The sequence below is a fragment of the Centroberyx affinis genome, unplaced genomic scaffold, assembly GCF_046629955.1.
Source record: "Centroberyx affinis isolate AG114_WGS23_722 - 3 ecotype Tasmania unplaced genomic scaffold, CSIRO-AGI_Caff_v1 ptg002986l_1, whole genome shotgun sequence".
Taxonomy (NCBI): Eukaryota; Metazoa; Chordata; class Actinopteri; order Beryciformes; family Berycidae; genus Centroberyx; species Centroberyx affinis.
Window position 1 is genome coordinate 165,001 of NW_027281092.1, and position 26,954 is coordinate 191,954.

A 26,954-nucleotide genomic window follows, 5' to 3' on the forward strand; every position below is an offset into this window, starting at 1 on the left:
GACGCTGTATGGGGGGTGATAAATGCCACAGAGAGGCAGGAGAAGGAGAAGAAGGGTGGTTGAATAGAAAGTAGCCTACTGTGTCTACAGGTATATTAGACTGTGTATGATAGTGAAACATGCTGTCTGAAGAAACTGTGAGTTCTTTTAAGTTATCAAATAATCCTTGATATCCCTATAAATTAAAAAAAAGGGGCGGAGATGGTCTGATGCTGGTTAAGGTGGTAAATGAGAACACTGATGCTAAAACCAGCTGCCAAATAGCCAGCTGCCTATATTCTAAGCTGTTCACCAGCTAAACCAACATTAAAGGGCATGATCAGTATAAACTGGCCACCAGCATAACCAGCTTGTTTTATGGGATATCAATCAAGAGAATATCATTGTACATAAAAAATAATCATATAGGTCATCAGCTGTATGTATGTATGTTATATACATTCCTTAATTAAAGTCACCTTAAGTAAAACATTTTAAATACAATACATGGGAGAAAACAACATATTAAAGAGGGTAAATGGTATAAATTGCACCAGATTGTGAACATTTAATAGGAACTTCATGTGTCTCTGATGGCAGCGGCAGTCATCCAGACAATTATCCAAACATGCCGCACCCTGATTTAAAGGATAATTCTGGTTATTTTCAACCTGGGCCTTATTTTCCTACATTTTGCCATCATGAAGATTGATTGTGTTTAAAATTGCATCATACCTCCAGTTCTCTGGGAGCGCTGCTGTCCAACACACACACAAGGCCAACATCTCCAACAGTGGGATCCAACAAGTGATTAAAACACCTCCTTTCAACATGTGTTTTACTCGCTGGAACGCCCACATCCAAAATCATTTGTATTTATGAATTTAAAATCAACCATAAACAAACTACAGCAGATATTTCTCACTTTTTGTGACTATTAGTGTAAATATAACTGATAATTGTGATTTTTCATACATTGGACCGTCAACATTGGTGGATTTGTTGTCATATTTTACTGCATGTGTTGACACACTTCCATTTGTGATTCCGGGTGAGAGATATCACAGCCTACCAAAAATTCAATCCTACTTGTAATTCCCACTAGGAGGCTGACATGACGTCAGTAGTTTGTATTTACCGAACATCTGATGAATGCGGCATCAATGGTCTAGGTGCCATAAGCTCATGCTAGTTAAAATAACATATCTACAATATACACACATTTCAGGTAATGGACAATTGGACATTGGCTGTAGAAAGGTTCCACTGCAGTGTGAGTGTTATTGTGCTGAAATGACGTGGATTCGATTCAACTGTTAGAGATTACCGCTTTGGCCTTGGGTGTGTGTGTGTGTGTTTGTGTGTGTTGGGACAGCAGCGCTCCCAGTAACCTGGAGGTACGTACCTAAACAGTAAAGTAAGTGATGAAATTTTCAACACAATCAATCATCCTGATGGCAAAAATAAGGCCCAGGTTGAAAATAAGCGTAATTATCCTTTAATCTTAGACAAAAGGAAACCACTGCCACCAACGTGAGACACGGAAATTCATCACCTCAAGTAAAAGTAAGCCTGTGTCCTGTTAAAACCATTCAAAATAGTGGCAACGTAGTTTACGACACATCTTGTGCTTCTCTTCCTCTGTCTCCTTCCCTGTGACATTAATCACCCCCCATACAGGTGCCAGGTTTGCACTGTATTATAATGGTTCAAGCAGTATTCACAGATAAATATTCATGACCTGGGGGCAGGTTTACAGGTGAAGTTTGTGTCGGTCAGCTGCATTGACGGGTTCATCTGTTATGTCATGTATCAGACCAAAACATGCTGGTCATAAATATGTATCACTTGGATGTGGAAAACCGTAGATATTAATTTTACATAGCATGGACTTGGATGTGCACTTCTGAACTAGAAGATACAAACAGAAGTGCAGAATTCCCCAAGGCTTCAAACTCCTGTCATCTTTCTGGTCACAGAAGAAGAAGAGAGACGGAGACACCTGCTGGTGTTTACAGGAGAGTGCAGTCCAGTGCGCAGTTAACCAGCCATGGTCTGTGTGTGTGTGTGTGTGTGTTTGTGTGTGTATGTGTGTGTGTGTGTGTGTGGCTGGCCCACTGAAAGAACAATACCTAATACACATGTCATCTTAGACCATGGAGTTTTGATTGCAAAAGGAAATATGTATCTAATGAATACTTTAAGTACCAGTACATATTTCTTGTCCTGGTCATGCTTTTACTATGAATAGCCTATTTGTGCCAGTATAAACATCATTACGTTCTAAAACAGTGCACAATATAAGGATTTCTCAATAACATAATACAGTTATTCTTTTTTCCTCTTTGGGCAGTAATAACTGTTGTTCTGTCAAGCCTGTTTCTTGACAATCTCAGTGTCAGTAATAAAACATGTTCAGGATAACAATGGCTTTGCTCTGATGAAATAAGGCAGGTTAGTTTTCACCCCACAATACTGCATGTCATCTTCGCTGACCAACACACATTGTCTGGCTATTGCTGCAAATGCATGACATGACACCTCCTCAACTACCTGCTACATGTTGTTTTTGGACCTTTACTCCTTGCTCCCCAGCTCACCTTATATCCCAAGCAATAGTCTTATGTCCATCTATTGCAGTGATTCACAACCTTTTTCATATTAACGACCCCTAATTTAGTACACATATAGAGCCACAGACCCCCATTTGATGAAATTTTGTCTCTCAGACCCAAATCTGAGAATATTTTTATTGTTAGATATGATCTTGTCCAGACTTCCATGACAATCTGTATTGTAGGTAGAGAGATAACAATGAAGCTATGACCAGAATAGTCTATATTTGTTCTACATTCTCTAATTGTGTTAACTTATTGTAAATTAAATAAGGCTGAAGTTTAACAGTTCATAAATTTTGGGGACCCCCTGGAACCCTCTGAAGGACCCCTGGTGGTCCCTGGACCCCACGTTGAGAATCACTGATTGAACACATCTATAGGGCTGGTAAGAGCTGCAGGTTTGGTTTAATGGAATAAGGGACTTTGGCTGGAAATTAGCATGCATTTTATGCGCTGTCTATTGTTGACTGGCTATATAATAAATAATGGATAATAAATAATTATTCTATTCTATTCTATTCTATTCTATTCTATTCTATTCTATTCTATTCTATTATATTCTATCATCAACTGTCTACATACTATAGTTCCCCCTCCTCTTTGGTACCAGAGACCACTTTATTTTTCTTTTTAAAGAAATGTTGTTTTTATTTAAAGCTTTGGCATTTTGATGGTCAGACCAACACTGGGTTAGAGCTATTTTGTGTTTAATGTTAAGAGGAAATACACAACCAAGCTATTCACTGTTGAGGAACTGAGTGGTAATTGAGCCTTGAATGGTGTGAGCTTTATTTGTTTATAGACAGCTGGGTTCTATACATTATTATTGCAAAATCATTGCCATCTTTTAAATCACTGTTTAAAACACATTTGTACAGATATGATTATATAATTAGTTTCACTTATGGCATTCTCATTGTATTGACCTGTTTTATCCATGCAACCCTTTTTTAATTTATGACATTATTATCATCTGTCTTATTGGCTTTTATTATTATTATTTTATTACTTGTGACAGAGTTTTAAAAGTGCTACAGATAGGCTAACTTAATATAACATTATTAATATTCGTATTATTCTTATTATCAGTATTATGATTATTATGATTATTATGATTATAATTATCGTAATAATATAGCAATAGTAGGCTAGTATTAGTAACATTATTATTATTATTATTGTTATTATTATTGTTATCATTATTATTATTATTATCATTATTATTATTAAGTTCTATTTAAGTTTTATTTTTAATGACGCATTTAAAGACTGAATATTCCAGTGTTCGGGTAGTGATTTTTCCTCCATTTGTTTATTGTTAATGAGTTTAGTTTCAGTTTTGACATAGGCCTAGGCTACTTCAATTTTCATTTTTATTTGCTTTTCACTCAGACATTTCTGGAAATCTATCTGAATTGGATTTGGATGCCCGACCATGCGGGTTTTTAGATGGGCTGCAAAGTTGACAATCTGCATTTACAGACTGATCTAAAGATTTAAAGAACTGTAACGATTTCGACAGTCATTTCGTGAGAATCGGTCGCGTGACTGCGGGTCATAATTTTAAAGATCTAAACTCTAAACAGCTCATTGCGGAGATGATTGCGTTTGTTTAAAAGGTAAACGCGGTGACTGCGCAGTACTGCGCAGCATCAGCGCTCGTCAGCATCCCCTCTGTCGTAGACGGTACGTCATCAAAGTTGGCGGTAGTTTGAAACGGAAGCAGCGGTGGTCCGTTGAGTAGTGAATAACTTGTGAAAATTACAAATATGGTAAGACTGCATTTCATCAGACAAATCTCTGTGGTTCAGATATGTAAATAACAATTTATTGTGCATTCCACCACTGATCATTCCTCGTTCGTACTAGAGAATATCGGCGCTGGCTAACTCGTTATGGTTATTTAGACTTTTCCTTTTCTCCATAGTGGGCGATAACCAGCACTCTTTGCTCTGTGGGCCGATGCAGAGTGCCAAATACCGTTTAACTGTATCTGTGTGCTATTTCTAGTGTTAACCGTCTTCACACATCACAGTAAACCTGACCTGTCGTGTTTGTGTGTCCAGGCAGAGGTGAACAGTGAGCGGCCGGAGGACCAAGCGGCTCTGCCCTCTCTGTCCTGCCCCGGCTGGTCAGCGGCCGCTCAGGCAGAGATGCTGAACGACTGCGAAGAGCAGTTTGCGCAGCTGGAAAAGGTGGGCCGATGTTTTGACAGGACCAACTCACATGACCTTTGAACTCTGAAACACATAAAGATGCTAAGTGTTGTTGCTGCTGCTTTTAAGAAATTAAATTGTACCCTTGAAGCCTAACTGTAGGATTATGCAGTGAAGGTACAAACTGCTGACTGTGTTTCTCTGTTACAGCTTCAGAATGAGATTATACTGTGTGAACCAGATTTCTGTGAGAATCCACAAGAGCAGGTGAGGTGATTGTAATCCCACAATACTACCTGTGCTTTTCAATAAATGATTATTGGCACACCTTGGAAATATGTTGAACAACATTTTCTCCTTTAAAAAAAAGGTGAAATGTTAAGAATTAATGCTATTACACAAAATATAGCTTTTTAAGAATAGCATGTTTAACAAAATGATTTGAATAAATGGTCAAGACAGCATTGTTGGGTCGTAAGATTTCAGTAACTTGGTGGTAATAACAACCTATACATGTCTTGTAAGTGTTAATAAGAAATTCATCATTACAGGTTTGTTTTATCCTGTTTTTTTATGGCATGCACTGCCCACGACAAATCATCTAAATGCATCCCAATGGGTCAATCATCACACAAGCCAAATACTCCATGCTACCCTAGCACACTGTGACACATGACTTGTCTCCACTGGTCGGGTTTAGCTGCCCTCAGGCCAACATCATCACAGCTTCCACAAAGTAAAACCAGAAAGATTTCTCACCTCATTTATGTGCTGAATTCTGTCTAGGATATCATCATGTTCTTCCAAGGTAGTGCTGTTTGGATAAACTGCTGTATAATTTTGTACAATGAATGGATTAATTATTGCGTAATTTATGCAGTGAATGAGCACTGCATGTACGTCTGTTTGTGTTGTGCTGTTTTGAATCTCCTGATGTGCAAGACAAATTTCCCTCAAGGCTAAAAAACAGTCTATTCAGTTCAATTTAGTACCTGGCAAAACCTGACTGGATCAAGGCTGAGCCAGCTACATTTCACCACCTGGCTACAAGTGACCAAAGCTTTACATGTTGTGACATAAAGGATTAACACCTATTGATTATGACTAGAATGTAGTATTTCACAAAATGAAATTGTCCTTTGTTTTGCTGTTTGCGGTTCTGTCACTTGATCTGAGGTGGATCATTAGCATTAGAATCAGCTGTGGGAGCAAAGGCCCACTGGGATGCATTTAGAGTTCATGTTGGTCCTATTAAGAGGTTTCAATTGCTGCTGCTAATAATGTCCTGGCCATTTATTTTTATAGTTCATATAATAGTCTTAAATTATCATTTTTTTTATTTTATTATGTTAAATAAGAATGATACTAATCACAGAACCACAAGGGGTGCCAATAACTTGATTTTATTTATTTATTTATAACTTGGTTTTATTTTTGTACTTTTGACACAATGTGACCATTCATCCCCTAGTCAGTGAATAGACTGATGGCAACAGAGGCTGAACTGAAGCAGTGGATGGCAATGGAGCCTAAATGTAAGTGCCTCCATTAACAACACACTGTCACACACTATACTGTGAAACAAAAACAAACTTAAAACAAAATTATCAAATGAGATTATGCAAACTGGAGTAATTACAACTGAATTATGAATTTCACAAGTCAATATCACAGTTTCATGCCACAGTAACATTGCACTTTTTAACCATTTAATCTCATGTTTAGGAAGAAACAAGTAGTGTGGCCGCAAATTGGTACCTCATGAACATCACGGCTTAATTGTAATTTCATTTCTAATTTTGAGACAATATCCAATCCCAGGCATGCATGTCAAATTGAATTGTTACCATAGTGTATCAGTTTTGCCTCGAGCATTCAAGATTACCCAATTTGTACTTCATGTATGAATGCACTGGTTTTATTTGCTGACGGTCAGCTGATTTTTTTTTTCTTCTTCACCCAGTGTTGGCAACAAATTCTGAAGTTTTACTTCACGCTGGAAAAGAGGAGGTATGTGTAAAATGCAAGATAAAAGGATGTGCCTTTTAAAACACTGAATTGAAAACAGTTGTATACATTGTTCCTGTGGTGTGATCAGTCTTTCCCTCTTTGTTTTCCACAGATGCTCAGGCTGTGCTCAGAGCTTGAGATGATTGTTTCTTGCCACGAAGCCAAGAGGGACAAACTGAGAGAAACTCAAAAACGGTGACCAGTCAATTACTCTGCATGGCCTCCCTCAGTTTACTATCATGCCTCATGACACATTAATGCTTATCAGAAGAAGTGAATTGAAGAGACTTTTTAGAAAGTTCTTTTGATTGTTTTTTGCTCTTGTTTGTGTATGGTGATAGAAGTATGATGCGTTTTATAATGCTTTTCAGTGAACAGAAGTGGCTGGAGGAGAGGAAACAGGTGTTGACCGCTGCCACTGATCATGTGGAACGACTCAAAATGGAGAGAGAGAAATTATCAGAGCACAGGTAAGTGTGATGGCAGTGTTACGCTAAACCAGAGGATCTCAAGCTGTGAGGCGTGTCTCCACTGGAGGGCACCAGAGAAGGTGATGGGTAACAAAAATGTGAGGAGAGGGTAAAAATTGTGCAAAGAATAAAATAATTAATATGCGCACATTTTCTCTGAAATCTATTTCTAGAAAAATGGCTTATGTATAGATAAAGCTTGCCAATTAGCCTATTACAAAATCAAACTTTTGTGCTGTGTGCTGTGACCATTAGCAATCGACCAAAGCATTGAAGCTGCATTTGCATTTTAGATGGCGTCGACCGTTGCACCATTATATTGTCTATAAACAGGTTCTGGCTAATGAAAGCATGAGACAAGGCAGACTCTACAATGCAGTAATAATGATATAAAACTCATGAAAAATTAGGTTTACATGATTGGTGTCAGGTGAAAATAGAGGCCAAGTGTGTATCTTTAAGACATTTTGGCAAAAATAATAATTCTAAATTGATTACAACTCTTCTATGAGAAGATGTTTGTTTTTATATAATTGGTACATAACAGTGTCAATATACGCAATATTTTTTCAAAGTAAAATAGGGGGAGGGCAACCACTTTTAATCCACAAAGACAACTATTTATTCAACCTAACAACAGCTGGCAACGGTAAAAATGCATGCAAAAAGCATTGAATAATAAGGCTGCGTGACACGTGTACATTTTAGGCAACTTTGGGCAAAAATGTACAATTTCTCAGAAAGGATTTTAATCTGCCCTCTGTCTTACATAACTTTTTGCTTAAAGATATGTTTGCCCAGGGCAGCGAATAGGAGCAGCTGGACAGAGTCACTCATCAGCTGAAGCTCAACATATTTCTGCATTGCACTGTTATCTGAATAGAACAGCTACTTCACAAATAGGGAGTGGGGCGGTGGTGGTGAAGGGTGTGGTTATCTTAGTGTTTTTTGAAGGGATGCCTACTGTTTCAGTCTTAAGCTGCACTAGACCAACAATGGTGGAGAGAGAGCAGCATATGGTAAATATGCAAAATTATTTCAAAGCATACAAATTGTCTATAATTGGCCTCCAGCCATGCCAACCTGAACACGCCCACTCAGAGGCTGAACAGAGTCAAGCCTGGGTTTGACACCTGGCACCGCTGTAGATATTTGGACAGCAACATATTGTTTGATGTTTTGGGTCCATACTAATGACACAATTATATTGAGGCTAAATTGCAGATTGTCTGCTTTAGTTTTAGGTTATTGTTGTCGCTACCAGATAAACTCCTAAAGAACTACAGGCCTTTTGCACACAGCAGTAGCCGTACCTTTTAAGGTGCCAGAAGTATTTGTAAATTAGAGAAATTACAGAAATTACATAATGGGAACAAGACATGGAAATTAAGTAGTAATAATCAAACTGTGTAATACAACACCTTTTGGATCTTTTTTTTTTTAAAATCTGAGACACGATAACTCAGAAAAAACTTTATCTGTCAAAACAATGTTGTAGATTGTATAAACTGAAGAAAGACAGACTGTTTGGCACTTTAGATGTAGAAAATGTAGAAATCAGGCCAATTTCTCCGAATAGCATCTTTCTACTATGAATCGATAAAGCATGGGTAGATATTCACAAATAAACGTCATGCAGAAATGTTATAGCCTTAACTTAAGGTTAACACTTTTATGTGTCCACTGGAGGTCCCGAGCCAATGGAGACTGTGTACAAAAGACAAGTCTGCAAAAAGAAGGGTCTGATGAGGGTATAAAGCTAAATGTCAGCCTGTTGCATCCCACTGAACAACGTTCTTTTAGTATCTCTTTCTTTTCCTTGGATAGTCATTCTTTGAGATCTCTGTGTTTTTGCATGAGGACATTTACATGTTACTCTTTTGTGACATGCACATGCACTCCACAGTGTCTTGCAGGACACCAAAGTCAAGATCCAGAAGATGAAACACTACCAGGAAATGCTGATGGAGTCACTGGGAGATGTGCTGGAGAATCATTTCCCTCTTCCTCAGGATGAAACCAGTGCTAACAAGAAAAAGAAGGTACAATACCCTGCTGTGTCTTTACTTTCACTGCCTGTTCATCAGAGGCATCTTTTAAAAAATAACATCTCTGTGAGTTAAAACCACTTAGGTGTGGCTTACCATCTCTCCCTTTCATTTTCAGAACATTCCACAAAACCTAAATGAAGACCTGATTTCACTCAATGAAATTCTTGAGGTGGGTTTTGGTGCACCAACACATAACCGTGATTGATGCCAAGTTGATTTTAATTTGTGTTCAAGTTAAATTAGTCAATAGTTTTCTTTGTTAAACCAAGTGGTGCTGCTAGCTGCCAGTCAGTTAGGGTTTGTTTTGATGAGGGATTCTGACAAAACATTTTCAGGGAGACTGAAGAATAGAATGTGGAAACTTTAACACCCAATGTGACAAGTAATCTGCATTTGTCACCCTGAGTTGTTTACTGTTAATCTGATAGGGATGAAAAACCATTACAAGATCCTATATTATTCAGTTTTCATGATTTTGTTTTCAAGATGTTTTTGTCATACTATGGCTCAGGATAAGAACAATGTTATTCATGATGTTTTGCAAATACATGTAGTTTAGGTAAATAGGTATTTATTGAATTAATTTAGAGACTAAGTTCTCTCAGGCAGAGCAGTTACAATACTGGACCCTGATTGGCTAACAATACCAGCTGATTTAAATGAGGTAAACCACCCATGGAAGTATTATATAATAGTTTTACCTGCTTTCCAATGGGTGTGTCAGTTCAAATGCTGCAAACTGGCCTGATTGGAAAGATTTCAGTAACTCAGTTCAAGTCAAACAAGACCAAGTTAGTCTGACTGCCTGGAAAAAAAATGGTGGATTTTTGAAAATGCAATAACTTTAAATTTAACCACTCACACAAATCATTTTAACAATGTCTTGATTAAATATATTTGATCATATTTGTATAGAATAGAGTGAAATTTTAATTCCTCTAATATGGGACCTTTTAATGGGGCATTAAGTCGAGTCAAGTTTTTTGCATAGCCTAATCACAGTTGCAGTGTCAAAGGGCTTCACAATTATGAAACGATTAATGAAAACTACACCCGCTTTAGACCCTCAGTGAGAACAAGGAAAAACCTGCACGAAAATCTAACCTATTCTATCACCTTTATTGATCTCTATCAACGACTTGTAGGAATTGCAACATCGATCGAACTTGTCTCCTCCTGCTCAAGTGTCTGGCACAGCCTTCAATGGGCCGTGCCAGACACCTGTGGGGGCAATGGGTGGGGAATTTAGGTTCTAAAACACAGTATGGGCCAGACAGGGAGTGATGAAAGCCAGAAATCTCTGCACCTGGCAAAGTAATTGTTAAGTCATTGGTATGGATCACTAACCCTGTCAACCTCCTGCAGATATACTGTAGGCTACTATAGTTATTTTGTGCTATGGGCCACAAAAAATCGTAACTTTTTGCCTATATGTCTATACTTGTATAATGTCTATACTTTAACCTCATAGTCATCATTTTATTCTGTGCCTAAAGCGAATCAAAATGTGTCAGGGCGTCCTGGTGTCTCAGTTGGCTAAGGCACATAACGTCCTGGGTTTGAGTCTAGCCTAGGACTTTTGTTGCATGTTATCCTCCTCTTTCTTCTTCTTCTTCCTTTCCTGTCTCCCCACAGTGTTCTGTCAAATAAAGAAAATGTGTCACTTCATAGCAAACGCAACAGCACTGTTACTGTAGCTGTGCCTTAACCCCAGTCTTTGCCTGTCCTCTGCACCCTCCCAGCTGCTGATGAACAAGGTCCTGGAGACGCCACACGACCCCTACGTGACGATAGACGATACGTTTTGGCCGCCGTACATAGAGATCCTGCTCCGCTACAGCATTGCAGTGAGGCACCCAGAGAATAACTTCAAGATCCGCCTGGAAACCTTTTGTTAAGGCAGCAGTGGATTGCCCATCTACAGTACCAGTTATCCAGTGTTTCTTATTTGGGTCTGCTTGTACAGTGCTTTTATAATGTATATTTGTATGCGAATATTAAGAGGCCAGTGATTTATTCTATGCATTCTAGCTCTATTGTAGTATGTATTATCAATCTGAGTTTTTGTAAGTTGCCCCTCTTTGCTACCACGTAAAACATTAAAACATAACTGTAGTGTATTTTGTATGTACAGGGTATCCAAAGGTCCTTTAAAAAGTCTGAAAAGGTCATTCACTAAATTATCTAAATATACTGTAAGTATTGAAATGTCATATAGTTATCGAGAGATTATGTCTGTTTGACCATGCAGTGACAGGTTTCTTTGTGCTGCATGCCCACTTAGATTAACAGGGTTAGTAGTACAATATGCATTGTATCTGCTTTACTAAACACAATTGGACTTTCTTATACCTTTTTCTTATATTGCCCGTTTATAGTTTAAGAGCTTTCATTGGCTGTGTTCAATCAGAGAAGATGTTGCTTTTGCCTGCTGTGTTTCTTTATCTTGGTCTTTAAATTGGTCTCATTCAATTCCAAGTAGCATTGAAAAGGTCTTAAAACGTCTTAGATTTGGCTTTCTGAAACCTGTAGATGTATGTAGATACCCTGATGTATATATGTAGATTTGTTTTGTATATATCCATTTTCATTTTCAATAAACTTGAGAACTGCAGATGTGATGGTGTGATATTGTGGCCAGGAGCAAAACTGTAAACCGTTATGTATCTTCCCCTCACGGCTGTAGGCGCAACCAATAGGCATAACATCTTTTGAGCTAAAATTGTCAATGGGAGATGAGGGAGTAAACATTTAATGCAGGTAATCAAAAATTTATAAAAAAATTTAAAAAAAAATGGCAAAAGTTTATTCATAAGGGAGCTCGTGCGTCAGAGGAGAACGTCAGCTCTGTCCTCCAATCCGGTAAACCCGTCGCGTCAGCGCAAGAAAATTCTTGTGGGCGGAGAACGGATTCCGGTTCCGGGTGTTTTCATATTTCTCTCGGAGGCGTTCGTTCCTCTGATTATGGTCTTTAATCAGAAAGTTGCTGCGATTGACGAATAATCAAAGTAGAGTCCTTTCATTAAAGAAAGCCCAACTAAGCCGTGAAGATGACGACCCGCTCGGAGAGGGAGAAGGCCCAAAAACTCAACGAGCAGCATCAGGCCATCCTGTCCAAAATGCTGAGAGAGGACGACAACAAATACTGCGCCGACTGCGAGGCGAAAGGTACGACATTCAGATTGTTGGTCTAATACATAAATACATTTGAGCTCCATTTAACGTAACAAACAATCTCACTCAGAATCTATCGCTAACGTTAACTAGTAATAAATCATCTGTTCGCTAGCTAAGCTAACAAGCTAACTAAACTCGCTAGGTGGCTGGCTCAGTGGGGAAGTCAGCTGACATCTTCCTTCCCCTTCAGCTAAACTAAGTAGCTAGCAAGCTAGCTAACTTCTCTAAATCTACATAAGCTCCCTAGGGCGCCTCTCCCCACGGCCGCAGTTAGCTCAGTTGTCTGGTCGTATTTTAAAAGCATTAAACAAACTGTGTGACAGGCCCTCTAAAGGAACTTGTGTCTAATTTTCATGTCAGGACATTGGTAAAGAATGCAGTCTCTTCTTGGCAAGTGTGATCCTTTTAAGTCACTGCAAGCTCATGCATGTTTATCCTTTTGCTCCATACATCTCTCCCTTTCCTATTCTTTCCTCCCTCAGGTCCAAGATGGGCGTCTTGGAATCTAGGAGTATTCATCTGCATCCGATGTGCTGGCATCCACAGGAATCTGGGTGTACACATATCCCGAGTTAAATCAGTCAACCTGGACCAATGGACCTCAGAACAGATCCAGGTGGGCTAGCTAATCCACTTATGTTTAATTACAGAAGATGATTATTCATATTTCAACATCCTGTCTTTTCCTTTCCCTGAATCCAAAATAATTTCTGTGGGAAATAATCCCAAGACCTCTGTTTTGTGAGAGGTAAGGCGATGGATATCAGACAGTATCCCTTTACTTGTCAGCAGCTGACCTCTTTTGACACCCAGCTTGCTTTTCCAGTGTAATGCCTTGATCTTATGGCTGTTACATCAACACAGAGAATGATTCCATTCCAGTTCTAAATATTTCAGTGCTAAGTACACTTACATGAACTATTTCTATCTGTTCCCCTCAGTCTTCTCCACTCAATTTACCCCCCTGTCTCTACTGTTTCAGAGTATACAGGATATGGGTAACACCAGGGCCAGGCAGCTTTATGAGGCCAACCTTCCAGAAAGTTTCAGAAGGCCTCAAACAGACCAGTATCCTTCACTATCAATAGACACACTTGTACTAACCAAGTGCCTTGTGTAATCATTCATTTTTGCCAAGTCGTTGCTGCTTTTTCCCTTAACCTTGAACCCCAGAGCAGTGGAATTCTTCATCAGGGACAAATATGAGAAGAAGAAATACTACAGCAAGAATGTGACCAATGGAGGCAGTGTATGTATCAGTAATATGTAATTAAGTGTCACCCACCCTGGCATACAGCTTTTTATTTCTGCTTTGCACCCTTGGGTTATATAAGTGCTACAAACAGCTCATTTGCTTTGTTTGCACAGGCTCGTAATGTATTGATAAATTGTGAATACTTGAAAAAAACACGAGCCCTAGGCTTACCGTAAAACTTCAATTAATAGCCCAGGCTTTTATTTGCTTCAAACACTGAACTCAACCGGCCTATGTTTGGGACAGGCGTCTATTGGTGGGGACGCTGTATGGGGGGGTGCCTAAACACTAGGCCTTAACACTTTTAGTGTATACTTCATTGTGTAAATGCCCATAGGATTAGTCATAGCACTGCACAAACACTTGAATAGAATAGAATAGAATAGAACTTTATTGTCACCGCAGTGGATACTGCCTTTGGCTTCACAGGTTGGTTAAAATGTGATACAATACAATAAATACAATTAAATACAATACAACCCACAAAAAACAATAGACATAGCCAACAATATCAAAAACATGTAATAATTGGTTTCAACTAGCCTTTATTCTTCTGTGCAGTTGAACCTACTGTTTACTTTCAATTTCCCTTGTTTTGCTAGCCAAAAGAAAAGGATATTAAGAGAGAGAAGGAGCCAGACAGAGGGAGTAAGTTGTCATCCTATACCAAGGTAAGCTTTCCGTGAACTCAGAAATACGCTACATTCCTTTATAAATTCCTATGGTGGCATCCAACGAATGTAATTTTGTAAAGAAATGCTCTTCAGAATATTTTTTTGACCCTCACTGAGTTAGTTACAATTTATTTTATAATCTGAGCAGTGTTTATCTTAATTTTTTTAATCTTACTATTATATTATTATATTTTTTTTACAGAGTGAAGAGTGCAGGCCAGTCCCCAAAATCAGCCCCGCGAAGATTTCAGAACCCTCTGTCAACCTCCTAGGCCTCGGTGAGTGTCTTTCCTCTTCCTGTGTCTTCCACTCCTGGAGAAGTCCCTGTCCAAAATGTTTGGAATTGGCATGAAATGTGTCTTTTGCAACGAGTCATGTTTAATCTCAAATTTGATTGCTGGTGGACTGAGATACAGATGATGGAATAATAACCCAAATAACATATTCCTGATAACTCGAAGTCTCAGGTGTCAGAGACTAGACCTGAGATGTTTGCATCAGGCATGGGCAAATATAACTGGCCTCTGACAAATATTGGACCTGGAAATTATGATATCTGTCATGGGAAAAGTCGTGGAATTCCATTAGCATCAGTGTGTATGAACGCTGCAGTTCAAACTGTGCGCTAAATGAGGTTTCAGTGCATGTTTGTTTTCCACCTGTTGCCAGTTCTGATCATTTACTGAAGTGACTGAAATTTATAGAATGTGAAGATAAGAGTCTGGAGTTTGCATACAGTTAAGGTGCCATGTAACGCTTGACTGAGCTTGTCACACAGCTGTTGGTATATATGGCATTAAGGAACTGCAGTATGCGGTAATTTTGATACGATGGGTGCCAGTGTTTCCCTATTGTAGACATCAGGTAGGGGGTCATTTTGGTTTTGAGACCTAGGTTTGCTCCTGGAACCACTCCAGGATCACTTCCAGTAGGTGTGCAGTTCAACAATGACAGTTATTTGTATTTTTATATCTTCATATATAGACAGATTTGCTGCTATTGTTATTGCCCCCCACAACGAAAATGTGGGGTGGGATTATAGATCAGTGTTTATTCATCCATCCGTCCATTCTACAAGATATCTCAAACATCACTGATTGGATTTTGATTAAACCTGGGAACGATGCATCTCACCAATCCATTCCAGCATTTTCAAAATAACACTGATTAGACCAAGGGTGACGCAACAATTATAGTTCAAAAGAAGATGACATGTTTGTTACTTGATTGCCCCTGAGGGGGATTGCATCATTTGAGGGGGACGACATGTTTACTGTTGCCTTGTTTTTTGACCAATGAGCAATAAGGTCAGATGATGAATTTGCATTGTATTTACAGTTTTTATCTCTGTGTGGGCAATTCTCCAGCTGTGGGAGGCCATTGCAGTTAAATTAATATAAGAGAAACACTAATAGGCACACATGCTCACATCAACACATATTACCATTTCTACTTGTTTTACATGACCTTTCACAGTTCTGTTGTCTAGGGATTTTATGTATCATTTCTCAATTTCTCTTCTCGTAGAATCAAAATGGCAAAAAAGGGGAAACCGTCAGACCGAGAGACATGCAGAGTTCTTCACTTCTGTTATTCTTAGTGTGTAAGCTTACTTGCCACCTGTCAAACCAGTTTTTTCACCTTTCTCTCACAGACGCACCGGCAGCTGTATCAACTAACAATGGTAGCACAAGCACAACTCAGAACAACAATGACCTGGATATATTCGGCCCCATGGTATCCAATCCCCTCCCCACGTCCACATCCGCAGCTCAGTTTTCTCAGGTAAATCCAAGCAAGCTTTCTCTAGTTTAGATACAGTATTGCATTTCTGGAGATTGCTCAGACTCACAACTGTGTGAGTAGTAGTAGAATGTGTAGCATCTGATTTTGGGACCTTTGCTGATGACAGTTTGCTGGCTCATTTATAACCCATAATGTCAGGAAAGCACACAGGTAGCGAATATTAATTGTTAGTGCCACATATGAGAAGAGGCATGTGTAAAGTGACTCCCATCTCTTTTCTTTGCCCATAAATAAATATGGCATTTTAACTGTAATGTTTCATATTTATCGCTATTAAATGAATCACTATTGTTAGAGCATGTGATTTGCTCATGGATTTCAGCTTGTATTGAAACTTGGCACCATTACATAACTTTTGATGCTTCCCCTTAATCAGCAAATCTTGAAAACCAGAAATCCATTCCCTCTACTCTTTGTTCCTCTTTTCAGGCTAGCTCCAGTAATGCTGCCAGCACCCCAACACAAGCTCCAGCAGGAGGGGCGCTAGGAGGGGGGGTCAGCTCAGGGTCATGCCAGGGAGAGCTGGACTTGTTCAGTGACGGCAGTAGCAGCACTAAGGGGGATGACATGGCCAAGAAGCCCCTGTCCAAGGACTCCATCCTGTCCCTCTATGGAACTAGTAATATGTCCCAACAGCCCCCCACTGGTGAGGGCCGGTATATTTAATAATTCAAAAGCACAGAATATGATATGATATTGCTTGGGCCACAATCTTACTTATTTAAAAACCTATCCTGTAATCAAAAATCTCACTTATTTTGAAACATTGCTTTTTAAAGGAAAAGGGGGTGAGTGCAGGAATATGGTTGGCATAATTCGGTCAACGCCCTAAAATGCAGTTGTTTTCTTAAACTAGACCCACAACACCTCCAGAATATTCAACAGTAAATGCCTGAATCCTGAAACCATCCTCCTCTATAGTGGTCGAACAACCCCAGGGTCCATAATTTTAACTCCAAGTATCATCAGTGCCTAAGTAATTAATAAATTGATAGATTGCCTGATTGATAGAAAAGCATGAGCACCATCATTGCAGGCTCTTACAAAAATCTAGCCTAATCCAACAACTGGCTTTGTCAACAGCTACATCAGCAAAAGCTGCAGATGGCCACTGACAACCCCTTTGTACCATTTTAGCTATGAACAGCATACCATAACCTCACCTTGGTTATGAAGTTGATTTCCTGCTTTGCCGCCCAGTAGATATCCTTTTTTAGCCAGTGTTACTGTCCTTCTCAGCTGCAGCTAGAATTGCTGTGACTGCTTGTATTTATACCTGTTTTTAAGTAGTCTTGAGGTAAATTGGCCCACAAATCCTTCCAGCTTCCATAGGACAGACTGCGGCCTAATAGCCTTGCTGTTTAGTCTTAGCTGCTACCTTTTGTATACTTAATCGTCTTCATTTTGTATATAAGATTTTACAATGGCACCGTTTTTTTTCAGTTGAGACAGCCAGCTCATTGATGATCCACAGTACTAAATGTGGTGTTTAGTTGGTCCTGATCTCTGTTGATACAGAGTTGTTGGTCCATATCTGCTTGTATTTCCCATCCTAGCCCCACAGTGCTGTCCTAACTTCTGTTCCTGAGATTTACTTGCTGCTTAGTTTCCTTTCATGGACAAAGGAAATTGGACTTGCTGTCTTCTATGCACTATAATGACTATCACAAAAAACAGGTGCACACACATACACACAGGGCCGTGTACCGCATTACACAAGCAAGGATTTACTCATTCTGGAAATCACACTACACTTTATGTATCAAAATACCAAATTGAAAGTCACATTTTTATGCAAAATGGTCATCTCTCTTTCCATGTCTTCTCCTCCCCTCAGCTGGCATGTTCATGGGTCCCTCCCAGATGCAGTTCCCTGTCCAAGCCACTGCAGGCTATCAGGCCTTCCCTGGCATGGGGACGGCCATGCCTCCCACCACCGTCATGGGCGCCATGATGGCTCAGAGCGGGGCGGCCATGATGCCGCCCAATGCGGGCATGATGGTTGGGATGACGATGCCCAACGGCTTCATGGGGAATGCCCCCGCCACCGGTGTGATGGGCATGGCCCCTAGGATGATGGGACCACAGGGTGGTGCGATGCCCGCGGGCATGGTGCCTGCTCAGGGCATGTACGCCATCCAGCCCGGGCAGCAAGCCCAGTGGAACATGGGTCAGGTACGGAGTGTGTTGAAGCTGCGTTGCTCTGTCACTGTTGTAACTGGCTATTTAAGCCCTTGGTGTAATGCTCTAGTGTTGATGTCTCTTTCTCTCACATCCGTAGATGAACCAGCAGATGTCAGGGATGACTCTGAACGGTGCTGGTGGGCAGATGGCGTTCGGTCAGCCTCCCTCGGCTGTGGGTGGCTGGGCCGCCGCTGCATCTGGCCAGACTCTCAGCACACAGCTATGGAAGTGAGCCTTTGAGGGGGTCAGTGGTTGGGCAGAGTAAGAGTAGGGGTTGCAAGAGGTGCAAAACAAATCTTGCGCATCTCTGCACCTCGCTATGAACTGATGCCCACTTTCCAGCATTGACTACCCTTCAGAACATGAAAATTGTATCTCTTTCTTTCTCTCCCTTTCTCTGTCTCTCTTTCTCTCTATTGTGTGAGTGAATTGGGAGTCATACAGGATTACAGCCTGGCAATTTCTGCCTGTCATATGGTTTTCAATCATAACTTTTATTTTCCTTTTTTGGAAAAAAAAATATAAGGAAATAAAGTCCCAACAAAAATGACATCAACATATCAGAAGCTGCAGGACCAGTTACACATGCTTTTATTGTATCACTGTATCATTATAAGATTATAGAAAATTTAAATGAATAGTATTTAAAGGGAGAAGACATGACTATTATGTCTGTCAGTACTGCTCCCAAATGTACAGCGCTGTATAACCTTCTTTTAAAGTACTTGTGGTTGCCCTATAAAATTAAAGTGATAAGCCAATAGTTTGTTTTGATGTGTTTTCTATATTGAGTTGTTGAATTGTGTTTTTAAAGACCAATCCAGAAAGGGAGGAAACACTGGGGAGACTGAGGTTTGCTGTCACACAGTTCAATGAGCTCAGATTAAGAATTTTGTATCAAAATGTCAACCTTGATTCAAATTTACTTTATTAACATTGTAATTTTATGTTGTAAAGTGAACACTTGAGTTAGCTGTTTTGTTCTATTCTAGCTGAAGGGTAAATTCACCAGGTTTTTGTGGATATGTGCACATTCAAACTATTATTGAACAGCGGAAATAAAGAGCCAGGTTTCTGGGGGGGTTTTGTCAGTAATGAGAAATTCAGTAATCTTCATTCTTGGTACAATGCTGAGAGTGAAAATTAGGTGCATTCTGTGAGGTGTTGGTGAGCATAGGCCTAACCACCGTGGAGGGACGTATATTTATAGCACACAACAGTTTACTTTGGAAACATCTGGAGGTGTCATTCAATGAATCCTATGATGGGAGGACCACATAACTGCAGTGACATAACCATTGTTACCCACCTCTATTTGCCTGACATCTAAATCAGGTTTCTGCAGAGGCACTGATCCTAAATAGCACAATCAATAGTTACATCACATCCTGTATATTTGTAAACCGGATGATGGGCCTATCATTACACAAGCACAGAAGGAAGGTCCAAGGTGTGGACCATGTGACTTTTGTTTGAAAACATGCTACAGAAGTGCAAAATGTGGAAGTTAACTGGCTCGCTCTCCAATTAATTCAGAATATTCACCTTTGAAAAGGGATGAAAAATAGTTTTCAGGAATGACATTTTACAACTGCAGAACACGCAATGTTTCAGGTAATATACAAAACCTGAAGATGGCAAAACTATCCATGCCACTAACATACTAAAGTGAACCAAAAACACAATGTTACAGGTAACTGCCAACAAAAGGGAATGCAACGAAGTGAGTCTTTATAATAGGTCAGTGGCCTAAATCAGGTGAAACTGTTGGGAGGATGTGACACCATTACTCCACAAGAAATTACGTTAAAAACACGTTTGGTGTTTTGATGATGGGAGTGGAAGGCATTGTCTCAGGCACAGCTGCTTAAGATCCAGTGACTGACTGTGCGTGTGTGTGTGTGTGTGTGTGTGTGTGTGTGTGTGTGTGTGTGTGTGTGTGTGTGTGTGTGTGTGTGTGTGTGTGTGTGTGTGTGTGTGTGTGTGTGTGTGTGTGTGTGTGTGTGTGTGTGTGTGTGTGTGTATACTGTATAGTGGTATATGGTAGTGGTCTCAAGCCATGTGCCATGAAGGGCCGAGAGTATGCAGGTTTTCATTCCAACCAGTGACTCAGGTGATTTCTCTCATGAACTAATCAGTGAAATCACCTGTTGTAGTGTTTGATGGAATGAAAACCTGCAGACTCTCGGCCCTCTGTGGCACATGGTTTAGAGACCAGTGGCATATGGTTTACATTGTTTTCATGCTCAAACCTTTCTGTGACTGCTCCTGCCCTGCAGGTGGCGGTATTGTCCTCCTGGAAAACTCCATCAGGATAGAAATGCTTCATCATAGCATGAACATGATCTCTCACAGTAGCTTTTCTATTTATCGTGAATAACTTGCCCTCTGAAGCAGCGGTTCTCAACGTTGAGTTCGGGGAACACCAGGGGTCCTTGAGGGTGTTCCAGGGGGTCCCCAGCAAATTGATGAATTGTTAAACTTCACCATTATTTAATTTACAAGAAGTTAACACAATTAGAGAATGTAGAAGAATGACTGTTTTGATCATAGTTTCACTGTTATCTCTCTGCCTACAATACAGATAGTCATGGGTTTCTGGCAAAATATTCTCAGATTTGGGTCCAAGAGACTCTCATCAAATGCAAAAAACGGTCTTTTATTCAGACATTAGTGCTATAGACAAAACATCTTTAGGTGCAGAAACAGTAATTTAAAAAATAGCAGATATCTCTTAGACTATCACCAGTGCTACTCAGGTGATCCTTGCAGGATGTTTTCTTCAGCTGATGCATCAAAGTCTCTCTTTGCTACAGCCAGGATACTGAGAAACTGAGTCAGCCCATTATCATACATGACCCTATGCATGATGGGATGTCAATTGCTTAATAGGGATCGCACTACACACTACTCACTCTACTCTCTACTCTAAGTGTTTCATTTATTTTGGCAAGTGCCTGTTTTGTATTTTTTTGAATTAGAATTTGGACATAACAAAGATAGATAGATTTGAAAAGGAGGTGAAAATCTAATGAACAGTCTCTCTTATTCATTCTCTCACTCCTTGATAAATGACTCCTACAAGAGTTTGTGAGAAGAAAATCCAACACTTGGTGGCAGTATTGCATCACCCCAAGAAATTAAATAAAAAGGGAGTTGCCCAGTCAACTTTGTGACCAAAATCATCTTAATTAATGTAACCTGTCTATAAACTTGCTTTTCAGTTTCAATACATGCATATCTATTTATCTATTTTTTTTATTTTGGCTTGATTTTATTTATTCACTTGTACTTTGCACTTTATGACTTTTTGCTTTTTCCTATGCGGTAAAGCACTTTGTAACATTGGTTTTAAAGTGCTATACAAATCAAGTTTTTATTATTATTATTACATTTGGTGCAAACAACAAACTTTTGTTTTAATATTTATTGTGAGTCTTTGAGGCAGACTTTAATCCAAACGTCTAAAATTTGGAGAAACAGAGTCATACTATTTGCTTTCACTCAGTACAAGTTTTGTGGGGAAAATGTGCCTCACTCCCTTCTGCCTCTCAGTGTTGTTCAGTAGTTCCTTCACTGGGTAGCTCAGTGCCCACTGGGTTTTGGATATGCTTATGTGAATTTCAACAGAATGATTCATTTCTTCAAATAGCTGGTAGGTGTGGGTTTGGAATACATGCCTAGCTTTTTAGGTTTTGAAAGCTGGAAAACTTTCAAAGCTAAAGAGTTGGAAAAATATATTTTACAGTCACTAAAAGTCAAATTTTATTATCATTATTACCTAATGAATTCTCAGTCTCAGTTTTTTACAAAAATGTCACAGGATCTAACCCCTTTTTTCATGGTAGACAGAATTCTGTAACATTAGGTAAATGCTACTAAGCTGTTATAAGCACTTTAAATCGTGCCTAAGTACCTCCATCCTGACTTTCAAAGCCTCTGCAGTTGTGTGTGAGTAGAAAGATAAGAGTAGGGTGTGGTTCTTCAAACCAGTCCTACCTGTGTGACTCCCACCTTGCAATCATCTGGTGTGAATACTCTCCACTGCACTGTCCAGGCATGATTGCACCCCGAGCTCCCTTATTTAAACAGTTTTGGTTATGGTTTGGGATGGTCTGATTCAGAGAAAGTACTCTTACTTATATTTTTGATGGCAGGAATGCTTAAACTGACAATGGCCAATGACTGTTTATTGATAACAACAGTGCTTTAACTGTCGATGGTAACATTTGCTGTAGTTACACAGGAGATCCAACTCACAGCCGTGCAAATGGTTGAGAAATCACATCCACCTAATGCTTGGCTGGGTCTGAAGAATACTTGGTGGTGTTCCACTTGCTAACTCTCAGCAGTCTCTAAGCCTTGCAGCATGAGGCAGAGGTTGAAACTTTCACAGTTAGGTCTGATGCCGTTCCCCGGCTGAAATCTTTAGCAAAGAGGTTAGGCATTCCTCTCAGCTTCTGTGTCAAACTTAACACTCCTCCAGAATAGAGGCAGTCAGCAGAGTGAAGAATGTTCTTTCTCTCCCCAGCCCCTTAATGTGCCGCTTGACCCGAGACGGCAACATTCCTGCACTCTATCTCCTTCTTTCCAGAGGCAGATATGCACTTCAGCCTCCAGTGTAACTCATGCAGGCATGACTAATACTTAACTGAACATATCAGTGACAAGAAACTTTCATTTGATTTGGGAAAACTCCACCTCAAACATAAAGCAGGCCTATGCTCAAGTCAGTTATTCTGATAATACTTTTTTCATTCATTCATTCATAAACATAGAACTTTTAATCGGAACACTTATATTACAATGCTATTTTCTGTGTAATTTTAAACCCTGTTTCACCGGGCAGGTTGACAAAGAATGCATTCTTACTCACAGCAATGACCAAAGGAGGTAGTTGCAGGGGGAGGAGGGTTGCACACATTCTTGGAAACTGTCCATTGCTGCCACAGTTTTTATGGTGTTGGTAATTCAGCAGCTCCACAAAAGGTCTTGTGGGTTCAGTACCTTGCTAAAAGTTACTTCAGCAGTAGTTTTGATCCACTGTTGCATTAAACTCCAACAATCAGAAATTCTCAAGGATGCTTTTAAAACCCTATTTGTTGAAGCTGGTAAACAAATGATCGTCTCTGGCCCTCTGTCCTCCCCATGCTTTGGCTCTGTGAAGTTCAGTTGCCTTCACCAACTTCACATCTGGATGAAAGGCTGCTGTTGCTTCATTGGCATCCCATTTGTTGACAGTTTCACCACCTTCTGGAACAATCCCATGCCTTTTCAGACAAGACCAAATTCATCCAAACCAGACTGGCTCACAACTTCTCAAGACGTGAGCAAGTAACATCTACTGTGCCCCTGCTCCTGTCAAACAACTTGTCAATTTGCTTGCTGTAAATAATAATAATCTGATCAGTCATTGTCTGTCTGCTCGCCAAATATTGCCTTGAATAGATCCATTAAGATAAGTCTGTGAAACGTGAGGTTTCTATAAATCTGTCATCTGCCAGAACTGTATTGTTTCTAGTGACATAGGGTTTTTTATGATCACAGAATCATGGTTGAGCCAGGGTGAGGCACACCGCTAACTGAAGCCACCACTCCCAACTACGCCCATTTCCACTTGCCTGGGCCCAGTGGTGGTTAGCAGTCATTCATAAAACATTACTATAATTGTTCTGCTGTTTCCTTTAGCAACTTCACCTCATATGAACATCTCAGTTTCTTGGTTGCTGTCAAGGCCTCTCTTCTGTGTATTCTAGTTTACAGACAGCCAAAACCGAACAGTGCTTTTATTGAAGAATTCTCTGAACTCCCGTCAAGTATCCTGCCTGTACATGACAGGATACTCATTCTTGGATGATTTTAATATCATATATCATCACATGTTTGTTGTCTGACTCTTACTCTATGATTTTCTGAATCTTATTGAATCTTTTAATCTTGTTCGATCTGGTACTGAGCCCATTCACTCTAATGGTCATAGGCTTGGCCTGGTTATTTCATCTGGTTTTATTACAAATGACTCAGACGTGGAAGATATCTGTATATCAGATCATAAGGACATAGTTTTTAAAGTTACCTTAATCCTCCCTTTATCCAAGCCTGTCTGTTCTCACAGAACATAACACAAATTTTGCTACTAAATTCTCTGAGGCCTTGGACAAACAAGTTAATTTAATAACAAAATTTGCCTCTTGACACTGTAGCTCCTTTACAAGATGACCCATTTTCAAGCCCTCCCATGGCTAAATGTGCACACACAAGCCTTAAAAAGACAATATAGAAAGGATGGATGTATGTAAATCTGAAGATCAACAAAGTGCAAATCAATCTGGACATTCTAAAAAATCTCACAGCAAAGTATCAGAAAGCAGTTAAGGTTGCGACGGTGTCATATTACTCAGATATCATCTCCAAAAATGGTCACAACTCCATGCAGATGACATGCAGCTGTATATAACCCCTTAAAACGAATGACTCCAGCTTAACCTGACTCAAGTCCTGCCTATCAGAGTAAGTGCTGGGTGTCACAAAATGTCCTCCAACTAAGCAACAACAAATCTGAGTTTGTTGTTTTTGGCCCGCCAAATTCTATTAACACACTTGAGGGTAATCTTGGCAACCAATCAGACTGTGCTGCATAATTTCCTATGTTATTCCTCTCATTATGTTTTCTTAGGTGACAACATAGAAAGACAATAAAGAATGAATAATGGCACTTTTCAAACTTGGTCATGGACTTAGAAAGACAAACAAATGAATCACTGAGATGATGATGTCCTGCCTTAGGTTGCCCCTGATCACAGGTTCTGACCCGTCTTTGGATCATCACCTTGCACACTTTGTGTTTGCTCTTGACAGGCCAGTGGTGGTGCAGCTGCACAAGTAAACCCAGATCAGGGAAAAATACCTTTGGTGCAACATCTTATAAGGGCTGTTTTGAATTTTCCTACCAAATTACATGCATGAGTGGAATGGCTTTGTCGGACTGTGTTTATATCACTGGATCCTAATGTGCTACAAATGGGTCAAAATGGACCTAATCCTCAGAGGGGGTTGGATTTTGTAATTTGAACTGCTTATCCTTCTCTAAAACCAATATTACACCATCATCTGAGAATTTTGCATCCTTCACAACATCTTGCACATTTTTACGGAAGCCGAGAACAGCCGTGCTTGCAATTATTTTTTTAATGCCATTATCTCGAGATCACAAGTTAATTATTTAATTATCTCAAGATAACAAAGCTTGTTTTCTCGAGATAACGAGGTAATTTATCACGAGAAAACGACTTTTGTTTTCTTGAGATCACTGGATAATTATGGAGAACTTGAAAATGAATGTCTGGTTCATTTGATCACACCTCATTTCAGCCTTCAAGATCACTGTCATGACTGTCGGGGAGGATTCATAACTGAACAGTAAGTCAAGGCATAAATGTGTAGTTTTGTTTGCTGCAGTTACGTTGTGGTCAGTTGTCAAGACACCATCTATGCCTGCTGGCATGGCACTCCTGATCTCTGATAAAAAATTATAAGTAATAAGAGGAAACGACATTTTGTTTTCTCGTGATAACGGGTTGATTATCTCGTTATCTCGAGATAACAAAGCTTGTTTTCTCGAGATCACAAGCTAATTAACTCATGATCTCGAGATAACGGCATTAAAAGAAATAATTGCAAGCACGGCCGTTCTCGGCTTCCATACATTTTATCGAGGAGTTCAATTTCAAGTTGCTGTAACCTTTGAATTATATACAGAGAAAGGCAAAAACGCAACTCTCTCTCTCTCTCTCTCTCTCTCTCTCTCACACACACACACACACACACACACACACAAATTGCCTCCTCTTTCACACAAAGACTCACATTAAGTCACTAGGGGTTCAGCAGCCCCACCCTTCATGATACTGTGTCATGACACCACATTGGTCATCTGCTCTTAATCAGAGTTCATAAAAGGGAGCAAAGTGCGGCACTGATAGCAACTCTATCAACAATGGCTCTCTTTGTTCAGTCGGTCAGTGTTTGCTTTCCCATTCAATGTTGCTGCGCTGAGCAGTGTGTGTACTTGTTCCTAGGTGACAGGAACGCTCAGAGTTAGACATACTTCGTGTAACACTGTGTTGAAAGCCTCCAGGGCAAAGATTAGTCAACCATTGGGTGTGTCTTGTATAAAAAGTCCTTTCACCACACCCCAGGGCCATTTGATTTATGGTCACAGAACTTGCACTTTTCTCAGTGTTTTCTTTCTGTGTTTGAGTTACGAAGCATCAAGTCAAACATGGCTTTTTGAGTGGTATTTTCTCTAACATCCCGATGATTTCTTTTCCACACTGGAGCTGTTAACCATTGTTCACCCCTTCCTGACAACAGCACTGTTATGTAACGTAGATTTCCGCTCCCCCATCAACCCACCTCCCAGAATGTAACACAGTTGCCATGACTACTGCCCAAACACATGGATGTGATGGAAAAAGATACAGGCTTATTTTGTATCTGGTTTGTATCATGTTTCATGTCAACCTTTCCGAAAAGCTATCTTCATTAAGACCAGTTCAGTCACAAAACAAGAAC

The 26,954-nt window shown here is 39.8% G+C and overlaps 2 protein-coding genes across 2 annotated transcripts; both read left to right on the forward strand.

Annotated features, from left to right (window-relative positions):
* The first annotated feature begins 4,310 nt into the window (after positions 1-4,310).
* Positions 4,311-11,829, forward strand: cenpk (centromere protein K). The gene is made up of 10 exons (XM_071537163.1): positions 4,311-4,369; positions 4,664-4,792; positions 4,964-5,020; positions 6,225-6,288; positions 6,717-6,763; positions 6,876-6,958; positions 7,135-7,233; positions 9,140-9,275; positions 9,400-9,453; positions 11,027-11,829. Exons 1-10 carry the CDS (start codon positions 4,367-4,369, stop codon positions 11,180-11,182), a joined length of 828 nt encoding a protein of 275 aa, XP_071393264.1. The 5' UTR covers positions 4,311-4,366; the 3' UTR covers positions 11,183-11,829.
* Positions 11,830-12,191: 362 nt separating this feature from the next.
* smap1 (small ArfGAP 1) lies at positions 12,192-19,143 on the forward strand. The gene is made up of 10 exons (XM_071537154.1): positions 12,192-12,452; positions 12,944-13,077; positions 13,444-13,529; positions 13,635-13,710; positions 14,319-14,387; positions 14,593-14,668; positions 16,045-16,175; positions 16,626-16,842; positions 18,034-18,371; positions 18,478-19,143. The coding sequence occupies exons 1-10, from the start codon at positions 12,335-12,337 to the stop codon at positions 18,610-18,612; spliced, it is 1,380 nt and encodes a 459-aa protein (XP_071393255.1). The 5' UTR covers positions 12,192-12,334; the 3' UTR covers positions 18,613-19,143.
* Positions 19,144-26,954: the final 7,811 nt, after the last annotated feature.

Bases quoted from the DNA above. Each gene is read 5' to 3' on its own strand.
- smap1 (XM_071537154.1), top strand. From the start codon at position 12,335: ATGACGACCCGCTCGGAGAGGGAGAAGGCCCAAAAACTCAACGAGCAG. The intron at 12,453-12,943 runs GTACGACATTCA...TTCCTCCCTCAG, and splicing joins CGCCGACTGCGAGGCGAAAG to GTCCAAGATGGGCGTCTTGG. The intron at 16,843-18,033 runs GTGAGGGCCGGT...TCCTCCCCTCAG, and splicing joins GTCCCAACAGCCCCCCACTG to CTGGCATGTTCATGGGTCCC.
- cenpk (XM_071537163.1), top strand. The intron at 4,793-4,963 runs GTGGGCCGATGT...TCTCTGTTACAG, and splicing joins AGTTTGCGCAGCTGGAAAAG to CTTCAGAATGAGATTATACT. The intron at 9,276-9,399 runs GTACAATACCCT...TTTCATTTTCAG, and splicing joins GTGCTAACAAGAAAAAGAAG to AACATTCCACAAAACCTAAA.